At 43.8% G+C, this 20,229-nt stretch overlaps 1 protein-coding gene across 1 annotated transcript in view; it reads left to right on the forward strand.

The window, feature by feature from the left end:
- Positions 1-591: 591 nt before the first annotated feature.
- slc46a3 (solute carrier family 46 member 3) overlaps positions 592-20,229 on the forward strand; it is a 47,349-nt gene continuing 27,711 nt past the window's right edge. Inside the window, exons 1-4 of the mRNA XM_038818012.1 lie at positions 592-805; positions 8,852-9,067; positions 12,160-13,027; positions 15,864-15,947. Coding sequence (XP_038673940.1) covers positions 8,876-9,067; positions 12,160-13,027; positions 15,864-15,947 — 1,144 coding nt within the window. The 5' untranslated portion in view covers positions 592-805; positions 8,852-8,875. The remainder of the gene's footprint in view (positions 806-8,851; positions 9,068-12,159; positions 13,028-15,863; positions 15,948-20,229) is intronic.

Here is a 20,229-nt window from a genome sequence, read left to right on the forward strand (position 1 = left end):
ATGAAGGGTGAACACGGCACTTGGGCTTGGGCCCAATGGTCTGTCTTTGTGTTGAAATTTCTGTGTAAATAAATTAGCCCATCTAACACCGCTCACTACAACATTAAACCAGTTTATCTCAGAGAAACAAAGGCCACAAAATACATCCCATTCGCGGGGCCACCACAGGGGCAACAATCCTAATCCCCTGCTCATCTAACTTTATTCCCTGTTCCTTCATTCGTTTATCTAACATATTCTGAAACCTGGACATTACTCTACATTAACCACTAACTTCAACGGTAAATTTCACAGCTTAGTACTTCACCGTTCAACAGATTAATCGTTGCCCTGGATTGTTCAGGAATTATAATCATGGCGGGGAGGGGAATTTGTCAGCATTACATAATCGGCCATAAAAACTCGCTGCGTCCTGGATTCCTGAATACAATCGGATTGCTGGGCCTGCCTGTCAACTGAGGGTAAACAAAGCCAAGTGCACTGAGCGCCACCACCGCCTCCAGCCCAGTCCATTGTCGCCGCCCCCCTCTCGGGCCGATTGACAGGCGCGCGAGCCAATGGCGGCCGTGCGTCCCCCCTCACCCCCACCACCGCGCGCTGGACCAGAGGAGGAGGGGACTCAGGGAGGTGGTTGCTTCACAATGACAGACGTTCGATTAGAATCTGCGTGTCGGTCACATTCGGGAGCGTTTGTCCTAAGTCAGCGCCGAGCCTGCGGCAGGTGAAGACACCCCCTCCCCGGAGCCAGCTGTGCTCACTGCCGGACAGGGCACCTGTCCGATTGCACACTCACCAATATCCACAGGTAAACAAGCTCGGCAGCGGCCCAAGAACAAGCGCTATTTAAAAAACTTCCTGGGTAAATATTAATTTACGGGCGCAGTTTCAAAATGTGCAGGTGACACCAAAAATTGACAGCATTGCGAACTGTGAGGGGACGGGGACAGTGTGGACCTCCAGAGGACCCAGGCTGATAGAAAGGGCCGGTGACATTTGGTGCCGAGCAGCTTGAAGCGATCCATTTTAGTGCCTTTGCCAAACAAGTCTTGCAAAAGATGCAGTGGTTTTTTTAATCCGCCCTCAGCAAACTTCCGGGAAAACTGCAGCCAGAGAGCCATCAATTTGGTGAAAGATACTCTTTGGTTTGCCTGCGACTTGTTGGTCTTCCAGTGCAGAGGGCTGCCGATAACCGTATGTTGCGGTCTGGTGTGTTTGGAGAAATTGTTTCCTTTGGCAGAGGACACAGTTTAAAGGTGATTGGCAAAAGAACCAAAGGTGACATGAGGAAACTTTTCTGCAGTCAGTGGTTAGGATCTGGAATGCATTGCCTTGCAGGGCAGATGGAGGCAGATTCAAACTTTGCTTTCAAGAGAATTGGATAAAAACCTTTTAAAAATGTGTTCTTTGATAGGACGTGCCAAATATTTGTTGCTCATCCCTAATTTCCCTTGAACTGGCCATTGCAGAGGACAGTTAAGAGTCAATCACGTTTGTTGTGGGTCTGGGGACACATGGGAGGCCATGCCAGACCAGACAGGTAAGGACAATAGTGAGCCAGATCGCCAATGATAGTTTCATGCTCAACATGTTAAGAATTGCTTTCAATTCCAGATTTTATTTTTTTAATTGAATTTAAATTCCACCAGTTGCCATGGTGGGATTTGAACCCATGTTGCCAACATTAGCTGGGTTACTAATATAGTGATGTTATCACTGCACCACTGTCTCATCCAGACTGAAGAGAAAAAAACAATTGCAGGGCTACAGGGAGAAGGCAGGGGAGTGGGAGCAGCTAAATTGTTTGCGCAGAGAGCTGCCATGGATTCAGTGGGCAAAATGACCTCCTTCTGTACTGTAACCATTCTATGATTTTATGTTAAGTACATGTGTATTTCACATGATTTCGAATTACAGCACCTGTAAACATGGGAGGAAAAACTCCCAAGTATGACAGATCTGAAATTGAAAAAAATGAAAAATGAAAATCGCTTATTGTCACGAGTAGGCTTCAATGAAGTTACTGTGAAAAGCCCCTAGTCGCCACATTCCAGCGCCTGTCCGGGTCAATTAGCAGGTCAATTAGCAGTTGCAAAGAGAAATAATTTTACCAGATAAAAGTACAGGGCTATCGAGAGAGTAGAGCAGTAGGCTTTTCATATTTCAACAGCCTGTTATGTCCAGGATTATTTGTAGTCCATTTAAAGCCATTCCTGGAAATTGAAACAGGTAGGTAGGAAAATGTATGTCAAAGGTCCCCATCAGGACTTTACTCTGCTGGATGCTTGTTTTTCATTCAGGAAAACCAGCTGGAAATCACCCTGCTGGACTTAAGGGCCTTATTTCTGTCCTGTAAACTGCTATGGTTTTGTACATTAATGATCTTTCTGTTGTGTATCTTTTATCAGAACACTCATGAATGGTAGATATTTGACAACTCGTGACCTTTCCTCTTTGCTGATTCTAGTTGGCCTGCTTTGTATTTTTTGAATTTTCTACATTTATTAGTGTTCCTGGTTTAGAACTAATGGGCAAGAAAAAAAATATTTTGTATTAGTCAACTATTTTAAGTGCTGTTTACTATATTTGTTCTGCCACCTCGTTTTGTGCAGAGTTACCGTGCTTCATTTATTTGATTTGCTAGCAACAAATTTGACAAACCTTGCATGAACATAAAAAACTTGAGCAGAGGGAAGGAACAATTAAATATTTCTATCAAGAAGATCAGTACTATTTTAAAAAGTAGGTTCCTGATTCTATTCAAACTGCAGATTAGTAGTGATTTCTTCAGCTTTGAAAAATACATATTTGTTAGGAAATTTCAGTTAAAACATTCAAGGATATTTTTAGAATCCCTGCAGTGCAGAAGGAGGCCATTCGGCCCTTGAGTCTGCACCGGCTCTTGGAAAGAGCAGCCCATTTAAGCCCACGCCTCCACACTATTCCGTAACCCCACCTAACCTTTTGGACACTAAGGAGCAATTTAGCAAGGCCAATCCACCTAACCTGCACAGCTTTGAACTGTGGGAGGAAACCGGAGCAACCGGAGGAAACCCACGCAGACTGAGAGAAAGTGAAAACTCCACCTGAGGCTGGAATTGAACCCGGGTCCCTGGAGCTATGAGACAGCAGTCCTAACCTCTGTGCTACTGATAGATCGTCTTTAAAACCAAATAAGCAATCATTTTCTTTGCCAACCTGTCAACCTATTTAAATGTGATAATCCTCAACACAAATGACAAAAATCATGGACGTGATCTACCAGTTGCGTTGCCCTCGAAACATAGCGCAGTGTGGCCAGTAAATGCCTGGAGATTTCTCTTCTGGGATCTACCTGGCTTGCCATGCCTCGCGAGATCGCGTTAGAACACTTTGGGCAAATCTGTAAATTAGAGTGAGACAGCTAATCTCATTCTAATATGCATTTCCACGATCTAACCAAGAGTGGGATCTAACCCCCTTGCCTTGGAGACCTCGGGCGAGCAGTGCTGGGTCACCACAAACGAGGACCAGTTGGAATGGAACTTGTGGGAGTCTCCCAGGGGATTGGCGGCCCCTGGGTCCTTGCCCTTTGGTCAGGGAGCAAGTCTTGGGGGTCGTGTCAGGTGGTCAAGAGATCTGGGGTCCCAATCTCATCCTGCACTGAAGAGTTCCAGCGAGTGGAGCTCCGCAGTGTAGAAAATGGGACGACGTGCGGCCTCGGCCTCATGTTCCCCACTGATCTATCTGAATGGCTGTTCAATAGCTAGTACTTTCTCCTCAATCAAGAAGCCCCAGGTTTAAGCTCCACTCCTGAGAGTTTAGTGCATAATCTATCCTGACACTTCACGTCAACCTGAGTTAGAATCCATACAGTGCAGAAAGAGGCCATTTGGCGCCTCGAGTCTGCACCAACCTCTGAAAACACACCCTACCTAAACCCCTGTCCTACCCCCATTATCCCACCTAACCTGCACATCTTCGTGACACTAAGGCACATCTTTATGACACTAAGGGGCAATTATAGCATGGCCAATCCACCTAACCTGCATTTTGCACTAAGAGGAAACAGGAGCACCCGAAGCAGGCATGGGGAGAATGTGTAAACTCCTCACAGATAGTCACCCAAGGCTGGAATCGAACCTGCGTCTCTGGCACTGTGAGGTAGCAGTGCTTACCACTGTGCCACCATGCCACCCAGAGTTAGTGCAACACTCTGAGGCTGCCAACCTTCAGATAAGATGTGGAGATGCCGATGTTGGACTGGGGTGAGCACAGTAAGAAGTCTTACACCAGGTTACAGTCCAACAGGTTTGTTTTGAATCACTAGCTTTCGGAGGACTGCTCCTTCCTCGGGTGAATGAACAGGTAGGTTCCAGAAATATATATAGACAAAGTCAAAAATGCAAGAAGATACTTTGAATGCGAGTCTTTGCAGGTAATTACAAGGCCCTGATGGAGCAGGTTAAGGAGGTGTGCATTGTCTCAAGCCAGGATAGTTGGTAGGATTTCACAAGCCCAGGCCAGATGGTGGGGGGGTGAATGTAATGCGACATGAATCCAAGGTTGCGGTTGAGGCCGTACTCATGTGTGCGGAACTTAGCTATAAGTTTCTGCTCGGTGATTCTGCGTTGTCGCGTGTCCTGAAGGCCGCCTTGGAGAATGCTCATCCGAAGATCAGAGGCTGAATGCCCTTGACTGCTGAAGTGTTCCCCGACTGGAAGGGAACATTCCTGCCTGGCCATTGTTGCACAATGTCCGTTCATCCATTGCCGCAGTGTCTGCATGGTCCCGCCAATGTACCACGCATCGGAACATCCTTTTTGACTTTGTCTGTATATATGTTTCTGGAACCTACCTCTTCATTCACCAGAGGAAGGAGCAGTGCTCTGAAAGCTAGTGCTTCGAAACAAACCTGTTGGACTTTAAACTGGAGTTGTAAGACTTTTACTGTCTTTAGATAAGAAGTAGCACAAGAACACTTCTGCCATCTCAGATGACTGTAATCGATCCCGTGGCTCTGCTTGAAGAAGTCCCGTGTTCTGACCAACATTTATCCCTCAGCTAAAACCACTAAAAAAAAAAGCAGATTGTTTAGTCATTCATTGCTTTGGCTATTTTGTGTACAAATGAGCAGTCATGTTTCCCTGCATTACAGCAGTGATATGCCATTAAAGTTCTTCATTAGTTTTGAAATACTGTAGGACATCTGAGGTCATGAAAGATGTGATACAAATGTAAGTTGATTCTTTCTAAAATGAAGATATTAGTGCTGGGGATAGCTACATGTTTTCCACTGCCAGCCTGTCGACCTATTGTAAATGTTTTCCAGGTGCCTCTTTATTTTGTTAAACTTTGCTCAGTTCGCAGCCACGTCTTATGATTCTTCATTGTACAACAGACCTTTGAGCAAAGTTAGAGCTCATGGAGCAAAAGAGGCAGTAACAGATACAAAGTTGGCTGAGGGAGACAGGAAACAGTACTTTTTTAAAAATCTGGTTGGAGGAAGGTTTATATTGGAGTTCCCCAGGGGGTAGCTATTAGGACCCCTGCTCTTCCTGATACATATTAATGACCTAGACCTTGGTCTACAGGGCACAGTTCAAAATTTACAGATTATACAACACTTGGAAGCATTGTGAACTGTGAGGAGGAAAGGGAGATGAAATTGAATGCAGGGAAGTATGAAGCAATTCATTTTGGTTGGAAGAACACTGAGAAGCAATATAAAATAAAGGGTACAATTCCAAACGGGTTACAGGAGTAGAGGGACCAGGGTGTATATGTGCATAAATCATTGAAGGTGTCAAGACAGGTTGAGAGCACGTTTGATAAAGCATACAACATCCTGGGCTTTATAAAGAAGGGCAAAGGAAGTAATGCTAGATATGCATAGAACACCACTGTGGCCTCAACTGGAGTATTGCATCCAGTTCTGGGTGCCACACTTTAGGACGGATGTGAAGGCATCCGAGAGAGAGAATGCAAAAAAGATTTACGAGAATGGTTCCAGGGATGAGGAACTTCAATCGTAAAGAAAGATTGGAGAAGATAGGATTGTTCTCCCTGGAGAGACGGTTGAGTCATGGTAGAAGTATTTAGAATGATGAGGCGTCTGGGCACAGGGGTTAAACTGTTCCCTTCGGTGGAAGGATCGAGAAGAAGGGGCACAGATTTAAGATAATTGGCAAAATAAGCAACGGGGACATGATTGGATTTGGATTTGAGTTTATTGTCACGTGTACTGAGGTACAGTGAAAAGTACTGTTCTGCGTGCAGTCCAGACAGATTGTTCCATATATTTAGAAACATTGGATATAATAGATACACAAAATAAATACATAGACACAGACATCAGGTGAAGCATCCGGAGTGTAGTACTACTCAGTAGAGAAGATGTGTGGAGAGATCAGTTCAGTCCATATGAGGGTCATTCAGGAGTCTGGTAACATGAGGGAAGAAGCTGTTTTTGAACCGGTTAGTGCGTGTTCTCAGACTTTTATATCTCCTGCCTGATGGAAAGAGGTTGGAAGAGTGAATAACCCGGTTGGGAGGGGTCTTTGATTATGCTACCCGCTTTCCCAAGGCAGCGGGAAGTATAGACAGAGTCAATGGATGGGAGGCGGTTTCGTGCAATGGACTGGGCTGTGTTCACGACTCTCTGTAGTTTCTTACGGTCTTGGGCCGATCAGTTGCCATCCCAGGCTGTGATGCAGCCAGATAGGATGCTTTCTATGGTGTATCTGTCAAAATTGGTAAGAGTCAATGCGGACATGCTGAATTTTCTTGGTTTCCTGAGGGAGTACAGGCACTGTTGTGCTTTCTTGGTCGTACCGTTGACGTGGGTAGACCAGACAGATTATTGCTGATGTGCACACCTAGGAATTTGAAGCTGTTAACCAACTCCACCTCGGCACTGGTAAAACCTCTCACACAGCGAGTGGTTGGGGTCTGAAATACACTGCCTGAGAGTGTGGTGGAGGCAGGTTCATTTGAGGCTTTCAAAAAGGAATTGGGTTATTATCCAAAAAGAAAAAATGTGCAGGGCTACGGGGGAAAAGATAGGGAAATGGTACTAAGTGAATTGTTCCTTCAGGGGCCAGCATCAACACGATGGGCTGGATGGCTTCATGTATAACCATTCTATATTACATTCTATCCCTTTCTGTTCTCTTTTTCTCTTTCTGCCCTCCCACAGCATAATAATTCAAGCCGGGCTATTTCAGAATCAGAGTGGTTTAATTTACAATGGTGGCAAAAAAGCACCTGGGCTTGTTCTAACACAGCATTTTGAATTCTTTATGTGGAGAATAGATACGCATCTTTTTATAAAATGGGCTGTTGTGCTCAGCAGTTGGAGCACAAAACAGTTGAGCCAGAAAAAAGTTTGGTGATAAAGGAAGTGAAACTCGCCAGCTGCGGTGACATAGCTATAACCAGCTCCAGTCTCTGCCTGAAGGAAGAAGTAAAGTTTCTTTGTGGTGATGAGATTCCTTTGGAAGGGTGGAACACAACTTGTTTGATTGACTCTAGTGAGATTCCTCTGCTAGCTGTAAAAGAGTGTGAGAAACTTGGCTTCTCTGGATCAACATTCCAGTTTAATGTCTGGTAGAAGATCATAAAAATTATGGGAGCGGGAGCAGGTCATTCAACCCGCTACACCATTCAATAAGATCATGTCCAATCAGCTTGAGAACTTAATGGGCAACACGGTAGCACAGCGGATAGCACTGTTGCTTCACAGCTCCAGGGTCCCAGGTTAATTCCCGGCATGGGTCAGTGTCTGTGTGGAGTCTGCACGTTCTCCCTGTGTCTGCGTGGGTTTCCTCCGGGTGCTCCAGTTTCCTCGCACAAGTCCCGAAAGACGTACTGTTAGGTAATTTGGACATTCTGAATTCTCCCTCGGTGTACCCAAACAGGCGCCGGAGTGTGGTTACTAGGGGCTTTTCATTGTAATTTAATTGCAGTGTTAAAGTAAGCCTACTTGTAACAATAAAGATTATTACAATCCTGTCTTTCCCAGTAACCCTTGACTCCCCTATTGCCCAAAAATCTGTCTAACGCAACCTTTTTCATTTTGTTTGAATATATTCCTCTCCTGAATACAGGAGATGTTCTATGAAGCTAAAAAAGAATATGTTCAAGCTTTGAACCTTTCTTTGAATTATCCAGGTGATTGGGGAGTTTATAGTTCCTCATTACTTTCTCCGTGGAAAAGCCTTGGACCAATCGAGTCAACTTACCAGCCAATCAGCACCCTATTTCTCATGCTATATAAATTGTTGTGATGGTTTGAAATTTAGTATTCTTGTTTTGTCCTGATGAACGCAAGACAAAAAGCTTCGAAACGGCAAGATTTTTCAGCCCTCCCCCATCCCGCAGCAGCTTTTGCGGTAGCAGAGATGGCCCGGATTATCTGGCCCCGCTGCTGTAAATGGATTTTCCCGTTGTTCCCACCCTCCACCTGGGAACCCACGGCGGGGTACGTCGCCAGCGGCGGGACTGGAAGGTCCTGCCGGTGGGATTGGCCGGACAATTTCAGCCAACATACCACTCTATTCAGCAATAATAAAATCTAATTGATTCAGTTATTTTAATGTTGGATAATTGTTCTCGATGCACTAAAGAATGTCTCCGTGCCATTATCTAGACAGAATGAGGATGGTTATCCCGTGGTTTACAAAATGTACTAAGTTGCACGTTGGCTTTGTCAGCGGTAATTATTTAGCTGGACATACAATAAACAAAACTGAAGCGAGGCACACTTATTTTATTTGTGTTCCACTTGATTAGTTTAAATTTAGGTTTAGTTTTCCTTTTGAGCTTATGTTATTTTGGTAACAATGGCGTTCTTTGATTACTGTTTTATACACAGGGGCCTGCGCATATTCCACGAACAATGAAAAGGCTGTTTTTTGTGGAACCTGTTATTGCTCTTTACACCTTGCCTGGTATGGTAGATGTTCTCTTAATTCAGCAGTATATTTATCGCAGGATATGGGAGAAGGAAACTAACAGCAGCTACATTGAGAATGGAAGTAATTTCTCCTGTCACCAGAATCACAGTGACCCTGTGTACATGAAGCAACAGGTCAGTATCGGCAACCGATCTCTTATTAAACTATATATAAAATTTCAAATGTGAATCACTTCCTGTATCATAAAAGTTGTTATAATTGTCAATGCAATAAGTGGTGTCTGTCTTTTTAGTTTAATTTTTTTTAGTTTGAATAAATCAACCCATGTTTGATCAGAAAATGTGGAATTTGCAAAAGGAAAACCAATTGAGCTCTTCCAATACACAGGTGTACCTAACCTGTGATAACAATGTGCATTTTTCAACACTTTTAATGTAGCAGAATGCCCCAAGATACTTCACAGGAGTGATATCAAGTAAATGTTGATACCAAGTCAAATGAGGAAATATCAGAAAAGCAACATATTTCAGATGCTGGAAATCTGAAAAATAAACAAAGAGCTGGAAATACTCAGTGTGTGGAGCGAGGAACTGAGTTAATGTTACAGGCCTGTGATCATTCATCAGAATTAGGAAATGCTATAGATATAACAGGTTGTGAGCAGAGGGGGGGGGGGGGGGGGAGGAAGGAACCAAAGATCTGCAAAGGTGGAATAGGCAGGAGTGATTTACTGTCAGCCAAGTCATTACCAGGACTTGCTTCCCAAATGTTCCTGCTAAACCGTGTATGTGACCATGTGGAAATATGTAAAGTATCTGTGTTAATAGCACATGTACAGGAAAATTTAAAGATACCATGCATTGGGGGAAAAACTGGCTGTGCATGAAAACAAAACTTTAAAGGGCACATTCTCAGTGATTTAAGATCCAAAATTGTGCCTAATCCCAAAGGTGAAGTGCTGTATCTCAAACTTTCATTGGAACAGTGCAGGAGGCCGAGGACAGAGTGGGAGTGGGATGGAGAGTTGAAACGGCAAGCAACCGGAAACTCCGGGTCGCACTTGTGGATTGAACTGCCGCAATTACAGTGCAATAAATTTAAAAGAAGTACAAGCGAATTGCTATCTTACCAGAGAGCTTTTAGTACAGGTAACCAAAATCTTGGTCAGAGTTAGCCTTTAAGAGTTGTCTGAAAGAAGAAGAGAGAGATTTAGGGAGGAAAATCCAGAGCTTTGGGCTTGGGCACCTGACATGTGGATGTCAGTAGTGGAGCAAAGAAAATGCGTGAGAGGTCAAAACAGGCAGAACTCGATCATAGAACCATTTGGTCAATGCTGGGTCTTTGAAGATGCAATGTTGCTTAACCCCCCCCCCCAGAGACATTTTGTTAATAATCGTGCAAGTTCCTCGCGCCTGTCCAACCCCCTTTAAAATTATTTCTGAGATTAGTTTTCAACCACTTTTTTCAAGTAGAATGTTCCAGAGCCTGACAGCTCTGAGTGGGGGAAAAAAAATGTGAATTTTCACTCGGGAGCTTTCCACAATGATTTAGAATCCATGCCCTTTTGTTGTTGACCCACTTACCAGAGGGAGTTTTTTCCCCCTATTTACTCGATCGAAACCTCTCATCTTGTAAATCTATATTGGGCCACGTCTTAACCATTTCTGTTCCAGGTAAGATATTCCTAACTTTGCCAACCCCTTCTCATAACTAATTCCTCTCATTCTCCCCATTTCGTATGTCCTCGTGTCTACATTTAAGACTGAGATAGGCAGATTTTTTGGAGTTTCTTGCAATCAGGAGATATGGGTGAGCACAGAGGAAAGTAGAGGTAAGCCACGATCATGTTAAATGTCAGAGCAGGCTCAAGGGGATCTGTGGTCCTCTCCTCTTATTTTTTATCATCTTATCTCTAGTAATGTGCTCGTAAACCTCCTCTTTACATCTTTCCTGAAGTGTGGAGCCCAGAAGTTCCTACAGCATCTCTGCATAGGTTTAGCCAGTAATTTATATAATCCTAGCATGAACTCTTTTCTTTTATATCAATTCCCCTATTTATAAAGGCAACGTAAGTTATCTTTTTTTTAAATCTACCTCACCAACTTTCCCTGACAACTTTAAGATTTGTGTATTTTTTTCGGAGGGTAATAGTACTGGAGGGGATTGCAGAGATAGGATGGGTTGAGGCCATGGATGAATTTACAAACCAGAATAAGAATTTTAAAATTGAGGCCTCGTTTTAGGGAAGGGGATCTGCCATGGTCACCTGGTTTGGCCTATTTATAATTCCAGATTCTCAGCAAGGTGGTTGCCTCAAAACTGTTCTCCTGATGAGTGCAAGACCAAAAACTTTGGCAATATGTCTCTCTTTTCAGCAACAATAAAGTATGATTGACTCAATTGTTTTTAATGTTGGATAAATGTTCTCAATGCAGCATTGCATGTCTCTATGGCATTATCTTGACAGAACAAGGATGACTATTCCATTGGATGTTGGTGGTGACATCATTAATGACAGTCCTGCTATAGAATGTCAAGAGGAGGTGTTTCATATCTCGTGTTGGAGCTGATCATTACTGACACATGTTGAGCGAAAATTACTTGTCATTTATCAGTCCAAGCCTCTGACATCTGGTCTACTAATCAAAACATAACCTGATGCACAAAGTTATCTTTAGTTTAGAAAACCCCTCTGAATAATACGCCCTTTTATTGATGATATGCTCACTAGAAATAGAATGGATTGCCACTATAATGTCCTGACACCCTGACTGATCAACAGATAACACTGATCAGCCGTACATTTTAAATTATATATAAGCTTCTGAAGAAGTAAAATTAAACTGAAGCTAAAGCAAACACATGGAACAGATTTAATCTTTATTATATACGGAAATAAACTGCATTTATATGCTGGCTTTCCAGCGACACCCAGATACCATGAAAGACTAAACAAATACCTTCCTAGTTTAAATACATTACAAACTATAAGTTGATGAAGCTTCAAAGAAAGACTGATCTCTGCATGTTTATTGTGGTGATGTGATATTTTTCCCCCTAATATCATTGATAAATTTGAGTTATTTTAACAATTACTTAAGTTGTATGTCAATTATGAAAGATATATTTGATATAAATATTTATATTGAGCTCACAAATTTGTACCATAAATTGTGAATGAAGACTGTTGCTTAATTTTATTGAAATATCTGAAAAATGTTTTTTAAAAGGCTCAAGTTGTGATTTTCTTTGTTTATCTTTTTAGGTGGTCCAGGGAATATCATCTCACTTCTTTATGTACATGTCTTTGCTTCAGTCCATTCCTGGTCTAATTGTTACCTTCATATTGGGCACATACAGCGATCACTATGGACGCAGACTATCTCTCCTCCTTCCTACTGTAGGAGCTATGCTTGCTAGCCTGGGGTTTTTAGCAGTGACCTATTTTTCTTGGCCCATTTATGTTATTTTCATACCTGTGACACTTGGCGCATGTTTTGGTGGCTTCACAGCTTTATTTGGGGGTGCTTTTGCATATGTAGCAGACATAAGCTCTATCAAGCATAAAAATATGCGCATGGCATTGCTGGACATGATTGTTGGCGTAATCGGTGGCATAGGGGTACTATCATCTGGATACCTGTTAAGAATAGTAGGCTTTAATTGGCTGTTCTTGAGCACCTCATTGATTAATTTTACCAATATTGTATATATCATATTTTTTCTTGAAGAAAGCATTCAGGTGTCAAGAGATGATCAAGACCAGGTATCAGGCTGTGACAAATTTAGAGAAATACTCTCTGGAATTTTAATTCTTTGTACTACTTCTAGTTTTAGAAAACGTGCCCAGATTGGTATGTTGCTGTTTGCTTTTTCAACCTTCGCACTTGTTGATTTTGGTGCTGCAGGACTTTTTACTCTTTATGAATTAAATACACCTCTTTGTTGGAATGAAATCCTTATTGGCTATGGCTCTGCTGCTGGATTAATTACATTTCTGACAAGTTTTCTGGGAGTGACTCTATTTTCCCGCTACCTTCAAGACTCTTGTATAGTTCTTATTGGTATGTGGTCCTTTGTTGGAGGAATGATCATGGCTATCTTTGCGACTACTACTCTCCGAATGTTTTTGGGTATGTTAAACTTTAACGTTCATAAAATGAAATCTGACTGGACTTAAGAATTTAAGTAATTAAATTAATTTGGGGACTAGACATAGAGGGGCAGAGTTTTGAATTTCATTAAAATAGTCCCAGTTCTAATATAGCTTCCATTATTATGTAATTCTTTGTTTATAGAGTATTAGTCTGGATTTTAAGCAAAACTATGATGTTATAAATGTTATTGCAACCCTCTGGAGTCATTCATTGCAAATTGAATGTTAAATAAGTAAATACTCCATCATTATGGTATCCATATCATTCTTGATTTTGTAAATGCTAAATGTCACGACTTGAAAATTTGTTAAACGACTTGGAGAGCGGGAATTGCGATAACCCGAAGAGAACAAAGGGGAATGTTAGATTATTAGTTTCAGCAAGAGGCTTTATAGAGCGTTGATTTTTAAAAAGTATTTGGCTATTGATACAGGGACTAACAACATTATTTCATAACAAATTGGACAAGTATTTTTAAAAAGGTAAAAATGTAAAGGATTTGACAAAAGGCCTGGGAAATAGGATTAGAGAAAAATACTCATAATTTAGTACATAATATGCAAAATAAATTAAGATTTATTGTAGATTGAAATTGAACCCCACTCACTCAATGGAGCAGTGAGCTTCACTGGTCTATTGTGGGATGAGATGCTATTCCTTATGCTTACATTGAGAAATATGAGGTGCTATTCAACCTAAATTCAAGGGACAGCACCTCAACTTTCATAGAACATAGAACAGTACAGCACAGAACAGGCCCTTCGGCCCTCAATGTTGTGCCGAGCAATGATCACCCTACTTAAACCCACGTAACCCGTATACCCGTAACCCAACAATCCCCCCATTAACCTTACACTACGGGCAATTTTAGCATGGCCAATCCACCTAACCCGCACATCTTTGGACTGTGGGAGGAAACCGGAGCACCCGGAGGAAACCCACGCACACACGGGGAGGACGTGCAGACTTCCACACAGACAGTGACCCAGCCGGGAATCGAACCTGGGACCCTGGAGCTGTGAAGCATTGATGCTAACCACCATGCTACCGTGAGGCCCCAATTGTGCATTTCAATTGTGCATTTTCCAGCTTTCTGGATTCAAGATTGAGTTCAGCAATTTCAGATCACAATCTCTGTCCCCATTTTGTTTTCTGTTTTTGGTTTTGTTTATGGATGGCAGATGTTGGTAATGATTCATTTCCACCATCTCTACATATGTATTTAACTTCTTGTTCTATTATCACCCCTTTTGCCTTTCCCAATCATCTTTTCTTGTCTTTTAATCTCTCCTATCTTCTGCTCTGATCCCGTCCCTTCCCTTTATGTCCTATCCTCCCCTTCCCCCTTTCTGTGCCTCTGTTCTAACACCCTTCCAACTATGAAGATGACTGACACACAGCAAACAATCCATTTCAGATAGCGTGTCTTTAGATTCTGCACCTGTGCTGATAGTGGAAGAGGTTAATCCTTAAGAAGCAGGCTCTGCTACGAGTGCCACACATGTAGCTACCAAGTTTTGTTGTGGGTTGTTGTTTTCAGCATAGGCGCCTTTATGTTTGCTTTTCAACCTTGACCCTCGCCTGAGGTGTGGTGACCCTCAGGTTAAATCACCACCAGTCGGCTCTCAAAGTGAGAGCAGCATATGGTCTGGCACCATGGCAACATTTACATTTACGTTACGGTTTAGTTCAGTTGGCTGGACAGCTGGTTTGTGATGCAGAGCGAGTCCACTAGGAACGGGACGAAAGTTGGAAATGGAAAGCATTAGAAAAATATAATTTAAAGGGACTGAACATTTCAATCTATCATGAGCATCGTGGCCGGAGTAAAGAATTTTGATATCATAAGTAGTTTCAGTGAAATCAGTTATGTAATTTCTGCAAACTGTGTATAATTTGCTTTCAAGTTTAGTCAGCATGTCCCACCTAGGATAATAACTACGACAACAGCTTGTATTTAAATAGCACCTTAAACATAATAAAGAGTATCAAACAAAATGTGCAGGGCCCATTTTGTTCGGAAACCTGAGCATATGAAAAGTGCCAACTTACGTGGAAATTTGTATCGTGTCCTTAATGGAGGGTAAGTCATATAAAGAGGTATTAAGGCAGAACACCGAAAACAAGGTTTAAAGAATTAGGTTTTAATGGGTATCATAAAAGAATAAAGACAGGAAGAGAGCCATGGAAGCTTAGAGCCTTGGCAATTGAAGGCATGGCTGCCAATTGTGGGGCGATTAAGATCAGGGATTTGCAAGTGGCCAGGATTGAAGAAATGCAGATGTCTCGGGGATGTTGGGCTGGAGGGGATCATAGAGATAAAGATGGTGAGGCCACAGAGTGGTTTGAAAATAAGGGTGAGTATTTTTAAAAACAAGGGGCGGGATTTTCCTCGGAACTCGTCACGGAGATTGCCTGGAAGATCCCACTGGAAGGTCCCATTGGTGTGAACATCTGGAAAAGTCCCACCAAGGTATTGCTTAACCAGGAGCAACTGCAGGTCAGTGAGCACAGCAATAGTTCGTGAGTGGGACTCGGGTTCAAGTTAGACCACAGGCAGCAGAGATGATGACCATAATTTACAGAAGGTAGAATGTGAGAGGCTGACGGGGAGTACATTGAAATAGTCAAGTCCAGAATAGCCTCACGTTTCTGTGTAATAAACTGTACAAGCTATTTTAATGATGTCACAACAGGTATGTGCAATTTGAAAATAAGTAAGATTGTGGCGTTTGAAATCCCACAATGAATACATTCTGGCTTTTGTTCTGTAAAGTACGTTTGACCGATCAATTTACTTTTTTTTTTACAGTGAGACTCGTTTCTCTTTTTGCTGTCATGCCATTTCCTGTCCTACGATCAATGATGTCGAAGTTAGTCTCATCTAAAGATCAAGGTAAATTATTTAAAATATTTTTTGCATCAGGTGTTTGAGGATACTTTTAATCCCCAGATTTATTTAACAAGTGGGTGGAGACTCTGTGAAACTATAGTCTATATATTTGTACCTATGTCGCTGTTCCTTCACTGTTGCTGGGTCAAAATCCTCGAAAGCCCTTCCTGATAAATGCTGACCTGGCCAGTGACGTCCGTGAATAAATCTTAAAAAGACCCTTTGGCCGTGAGTCTTGTGGTAGTAATTACATCAAAACTGTCAATGTCCCAATACTTCTCTGAAACTGACAGCAACTTGTGGAGTCCGCACATGTGCAATTAAACATGGAAATCTAGAAGCTGCTGTCAATGATTTCTTGTCCACTGGGTGTGCTATTGAGCTCCCCCCATACTGTATCCAATGGGAAATCATTGAACAGAGGCAATTTTCACTTTTTTAATTCAAATTTTCAAAATGTTTACAACAAATAAACACATCCAGCCCACTCCTTGACAGCAACCAGATCCCAAAGTGGAAGATAAACAAACCCCATCTCTGGTAGAACCCCTCATCTGTCCCCCTCAGAGCAAATCTCACCTTCTCCAAATCCCCCTTCCACACCGAGGCACGGGGGAGAAGCTGACCTCCACCCCGACAAGACCCGCCTGCGAGCAATCAACGAGACGAAGGCTAAAACTTCTGGTCCGCACCCATCTGCAACTCCAGCAGGTCTGGCACCCCGAATACGGCTTCCAGGGTACCTGGCTCCAAATCCACGTGTAGAACTTCAGACATGGTGCTGAAAAACAACCTCCAAAATCTCTCCAACTTCGGGCAGGATGTGATTAGCTGGGCACCTCCCACACAGCTCGCAGCTATCCTCCACCCCCTCAAAAAACCAGTGCAGTTAAGTGCACCCTGTGCACCACTTTTAACTGAATCAACCCCAGCCTCGCGCACGAGGTTGAGGCATTGACCCTTCACAGAACTTTGCTCCATAATCCCATCTCCAACACCATGCCCAACTCTTCCTCCCACTTGACCTTAATCTCTTTCATGGACACCTTATTCTCCTCCATGATCCTACCGTAAATAACGGATACGGCCCCAACCTCCAGCACCCCCACAACAGCACCTCCTACAGCTACGAGGAGGACAGTGCCACCGGAAAGTTTGGGAAGAACTTTCTTGCAAACTTCCACACCTGCATACATCTGAAGCCCTTCTCATGTTGGAGCCCAAACATCACCCCCAACTCCTCCAAGCTTGCAAACTACCCCTCCGTAAACAAATCCTTAATCTCCTTCACCCCTCTCTCCTCCCATCCCCGGAACCTCTCGCACCCATCCTCCCTGGCTCAAACCCATGGTTTCTTCTTATTGGCATCACCCTTGAACCTGCCCTCAATTTAGTGCTGTCAGAATCGCATCCAAATCTTCGGCATGGCTACCACCACAGGACTACCTAAGTACTTCCCTGGGTTGCCAGCACCTGCAACCCTGACCCTTTACAAGAACCCGCCTCCATCAACACCCACAAAGCCTCCATTTCTCTACTCCAGCCCTACACCATCTCCGCATTTGCCGCCAAGTAATAGTATAACAAATTCAGAAGGGTCAACCCCACCCACCAACTGCCAGCCTCTTTGTAGCACCGCTTTCCTTATCGTGGCCACTTTCCCTGCCCACACAAATGACGAAATCAGCCTGTCCACTACCCCTAAAGAATGACTTTTTCAAAAAGACCGGCAGACACTGGAAACAGAAACGGGGACGTTGGTAGAATGTTCATCTTTACAGCCTGTACCCGGCCTATCAGCGACAAGGGGGGACTACCCATCCTACCAAGTCCTCCTTCACCCTCTCCAGGTTTGGCTCACAAAATCATGCCCAGTCTTGCATCACCTGCATTCCCAAATATCTAAAAGAGTTGTCGCTACCCGGAATGATAACCCTCCCACTCCATTTTGGAGAAGCTGGAGAAAAATATTCACTTTTCCCTAAATTCAACTTGTACCCCGTAAATGCCCCAAATTTCCTCAGCAATCCCATTATATCTCTCACCGATGAGCTCGGATCCGAGATGTACAACAGCAGAACGTCCGGGTACAGAGACACCCTATGCTCCACCATGCCTCTCTCCTCACTAGCCCTTCCATAAATCCAAACCCCTCAGCACAATAGCCAAGGGCTCGATCGCCAGCGTGAATAGAAGGGGGAGGGGAGGAAATGGGGCATCTCAGCCTCGTTCCCTGAAATAGTGGAAAGTACCCCAAATTCATATTGTTTGTCCGCATACATACTGTTGGATCCTTGTCTAACAACTTCACCCAAACTTAAGCCCAATCCCAAACTTCTCCAGCACCGCAAACAAATAACTCCACTCTTGTCAAACGCCTTCTCTGCATCTAATGCCACCTCCACCTCCAGCTCCCTTCCCTCTACCGGAGAAAGCACCACATTCAGCAGTTGCCGCACATTCGGCGACAGCTGCCTGCCCTTGATGAACCTCATCTGATCCTCCCCCACCACCTTCGGAAGGCACTCCTCCAACCTCACCACCAACACCTTCGCCAGCACCTTGGCATACACATTCAGTAGAGAAATGGACCTGTAAGACCCACACTCCACAGATCCATTTCCTTTATAAGAAATAGTGAAGTGGATGCATGCTCCATCATCTTTGGCAATAATCCCCTAACCATTGCACCCTCAAGCACTTCTCCACCTCTATTGGTTACTCCATTCCCGCCCTCTCCTCCTCCCCCACCTCTGGACACTCCAGTCACTCCAGAAATTCCCTCATCTCTGACTCATCCTCCGGCGGCTCCAACTTCCACAAGTCCCTCAAACATGTCATCAAACACTAGGGGTGGCACTGCTGCCTCACAGCTCCAGAGACCGGGTTCAGTTCCGGCCATGGGTGACTGTGCGGAGTTTGCACTTTCTTCCCGTGTCTGCATGGGTTTCCTCCGGGTGCTCCGGTTTCCTCCCACAGCAGTGGATGTCCTGATCAGATGAATTGGCCATGCTAAAGTGTCCAAAAAGGTTAGGTCAGGTTACGGGGATAGGGTGGAGGCGGGGGCTTAAGCAGTGTGCTCTTTCCAAGAGCCGGTGCAGACTCAATGGGCCGAATGGCCTCCTGCACTGTAAATTCTATAAAACCTTATTCACCGGCTCCGCCTGTCCCATCCCTAATCCACATGAACTTCCTCGCTGCTGCCTGCTGACGGAGCTGCTCCACCAGCAATCGACTGGCCTTCTCACCACACTCATAGACCCACCTCACTCGGCTGAGCTGCCGGACCGTCTTCCCCTTGGATAGAAGATCAAACTTCGCCTACAACTCCTCCTTACCAAAAGTCCCGGCTCTGGGTCCTCTGCATATCTGCCAACTACCTCCAAAATCTTTTCTATCAGCCGCTTCGTTCCTCCCAAGCCTCCCTATACACTTTTTTGCCTTAAATGAAATTACCTCTCCCCTCACTACTGCCTTCAACGCCTATCAGACCACTGACGGCGAGACTTCCCCATTCCAGTTAAACTCCACACATTCCTCAATCACGTTCCCCATTTTAGTGCAAAAGTTTAGGTCTGCCATCAAACCCACATCTTGCCTCCACGCCGGCCTCTGGGCTGGACCCTTCTCCAAGACCACGTCCACCCAGTGTGGAGCATGGTCCGATAATCACGATTGCCTAAAACTCTGTCTTCTTTTACCCCAGCTAGCAGCGCCTTGCCCACCACGGAAACGTCAAACCTCGAGTACACCTAATGCACCGGTGCAAAGAGTGAATACTTCCTATCCCGCGGAAGTAAAAACCTCCATGGGCCCAACACCATATTCCAGTCCCCTGAAAGAGAAATTTTATATAAATTGAATGTCACATTCTCCAATATGTTAAATAATTGCACACTTTTATTTCTTGAAGCTTATGTATGGAATTTTAGATTCTACTTAATCCCATGTGCGCGACCCAGTTATTTCACTTTTTGTAACATTTGAAAATTTAAACGTGAAGGAATTCAGTGGTTTTTAACTTCCTGGCTTGCTGTTGGTGTGAATAATTCAATGTAATTGGCTGCTTACCCTGACTGATGACATCAGCGTTGCTGGACGCTTGTGAATAGCCACAAGCACATTAGCACAGTGGGCTAAATAGCTGGCATTGTAATGCAGAACAAGGCCTGCAGTGCGGGTTCAATTCCTGTACCAGCCTTCCTGACCAGGTGTCGGAATGTGGTGACTAGGGGCTTTTCACAGTGTCTTTTTTGAAGCCGTCTTGTGACAATAAGCGATTAGT

The sequence above is a fragment of the Scyliorhinus canicula genome, chromosome 14 (assembly GCF_902713615.1).
Source record: "Scyliorhinus canicula chromosome 14, sScyCan1.1, whole genome shotgun sequence".
Taxonomy (NCBI): Eukaryota; Metazoa; Chordata; class Chondrichthyes; order Carcharhiniformes; family Scyliorhinidae; genus Scyliorhinus; species Scyliorhinus canicula.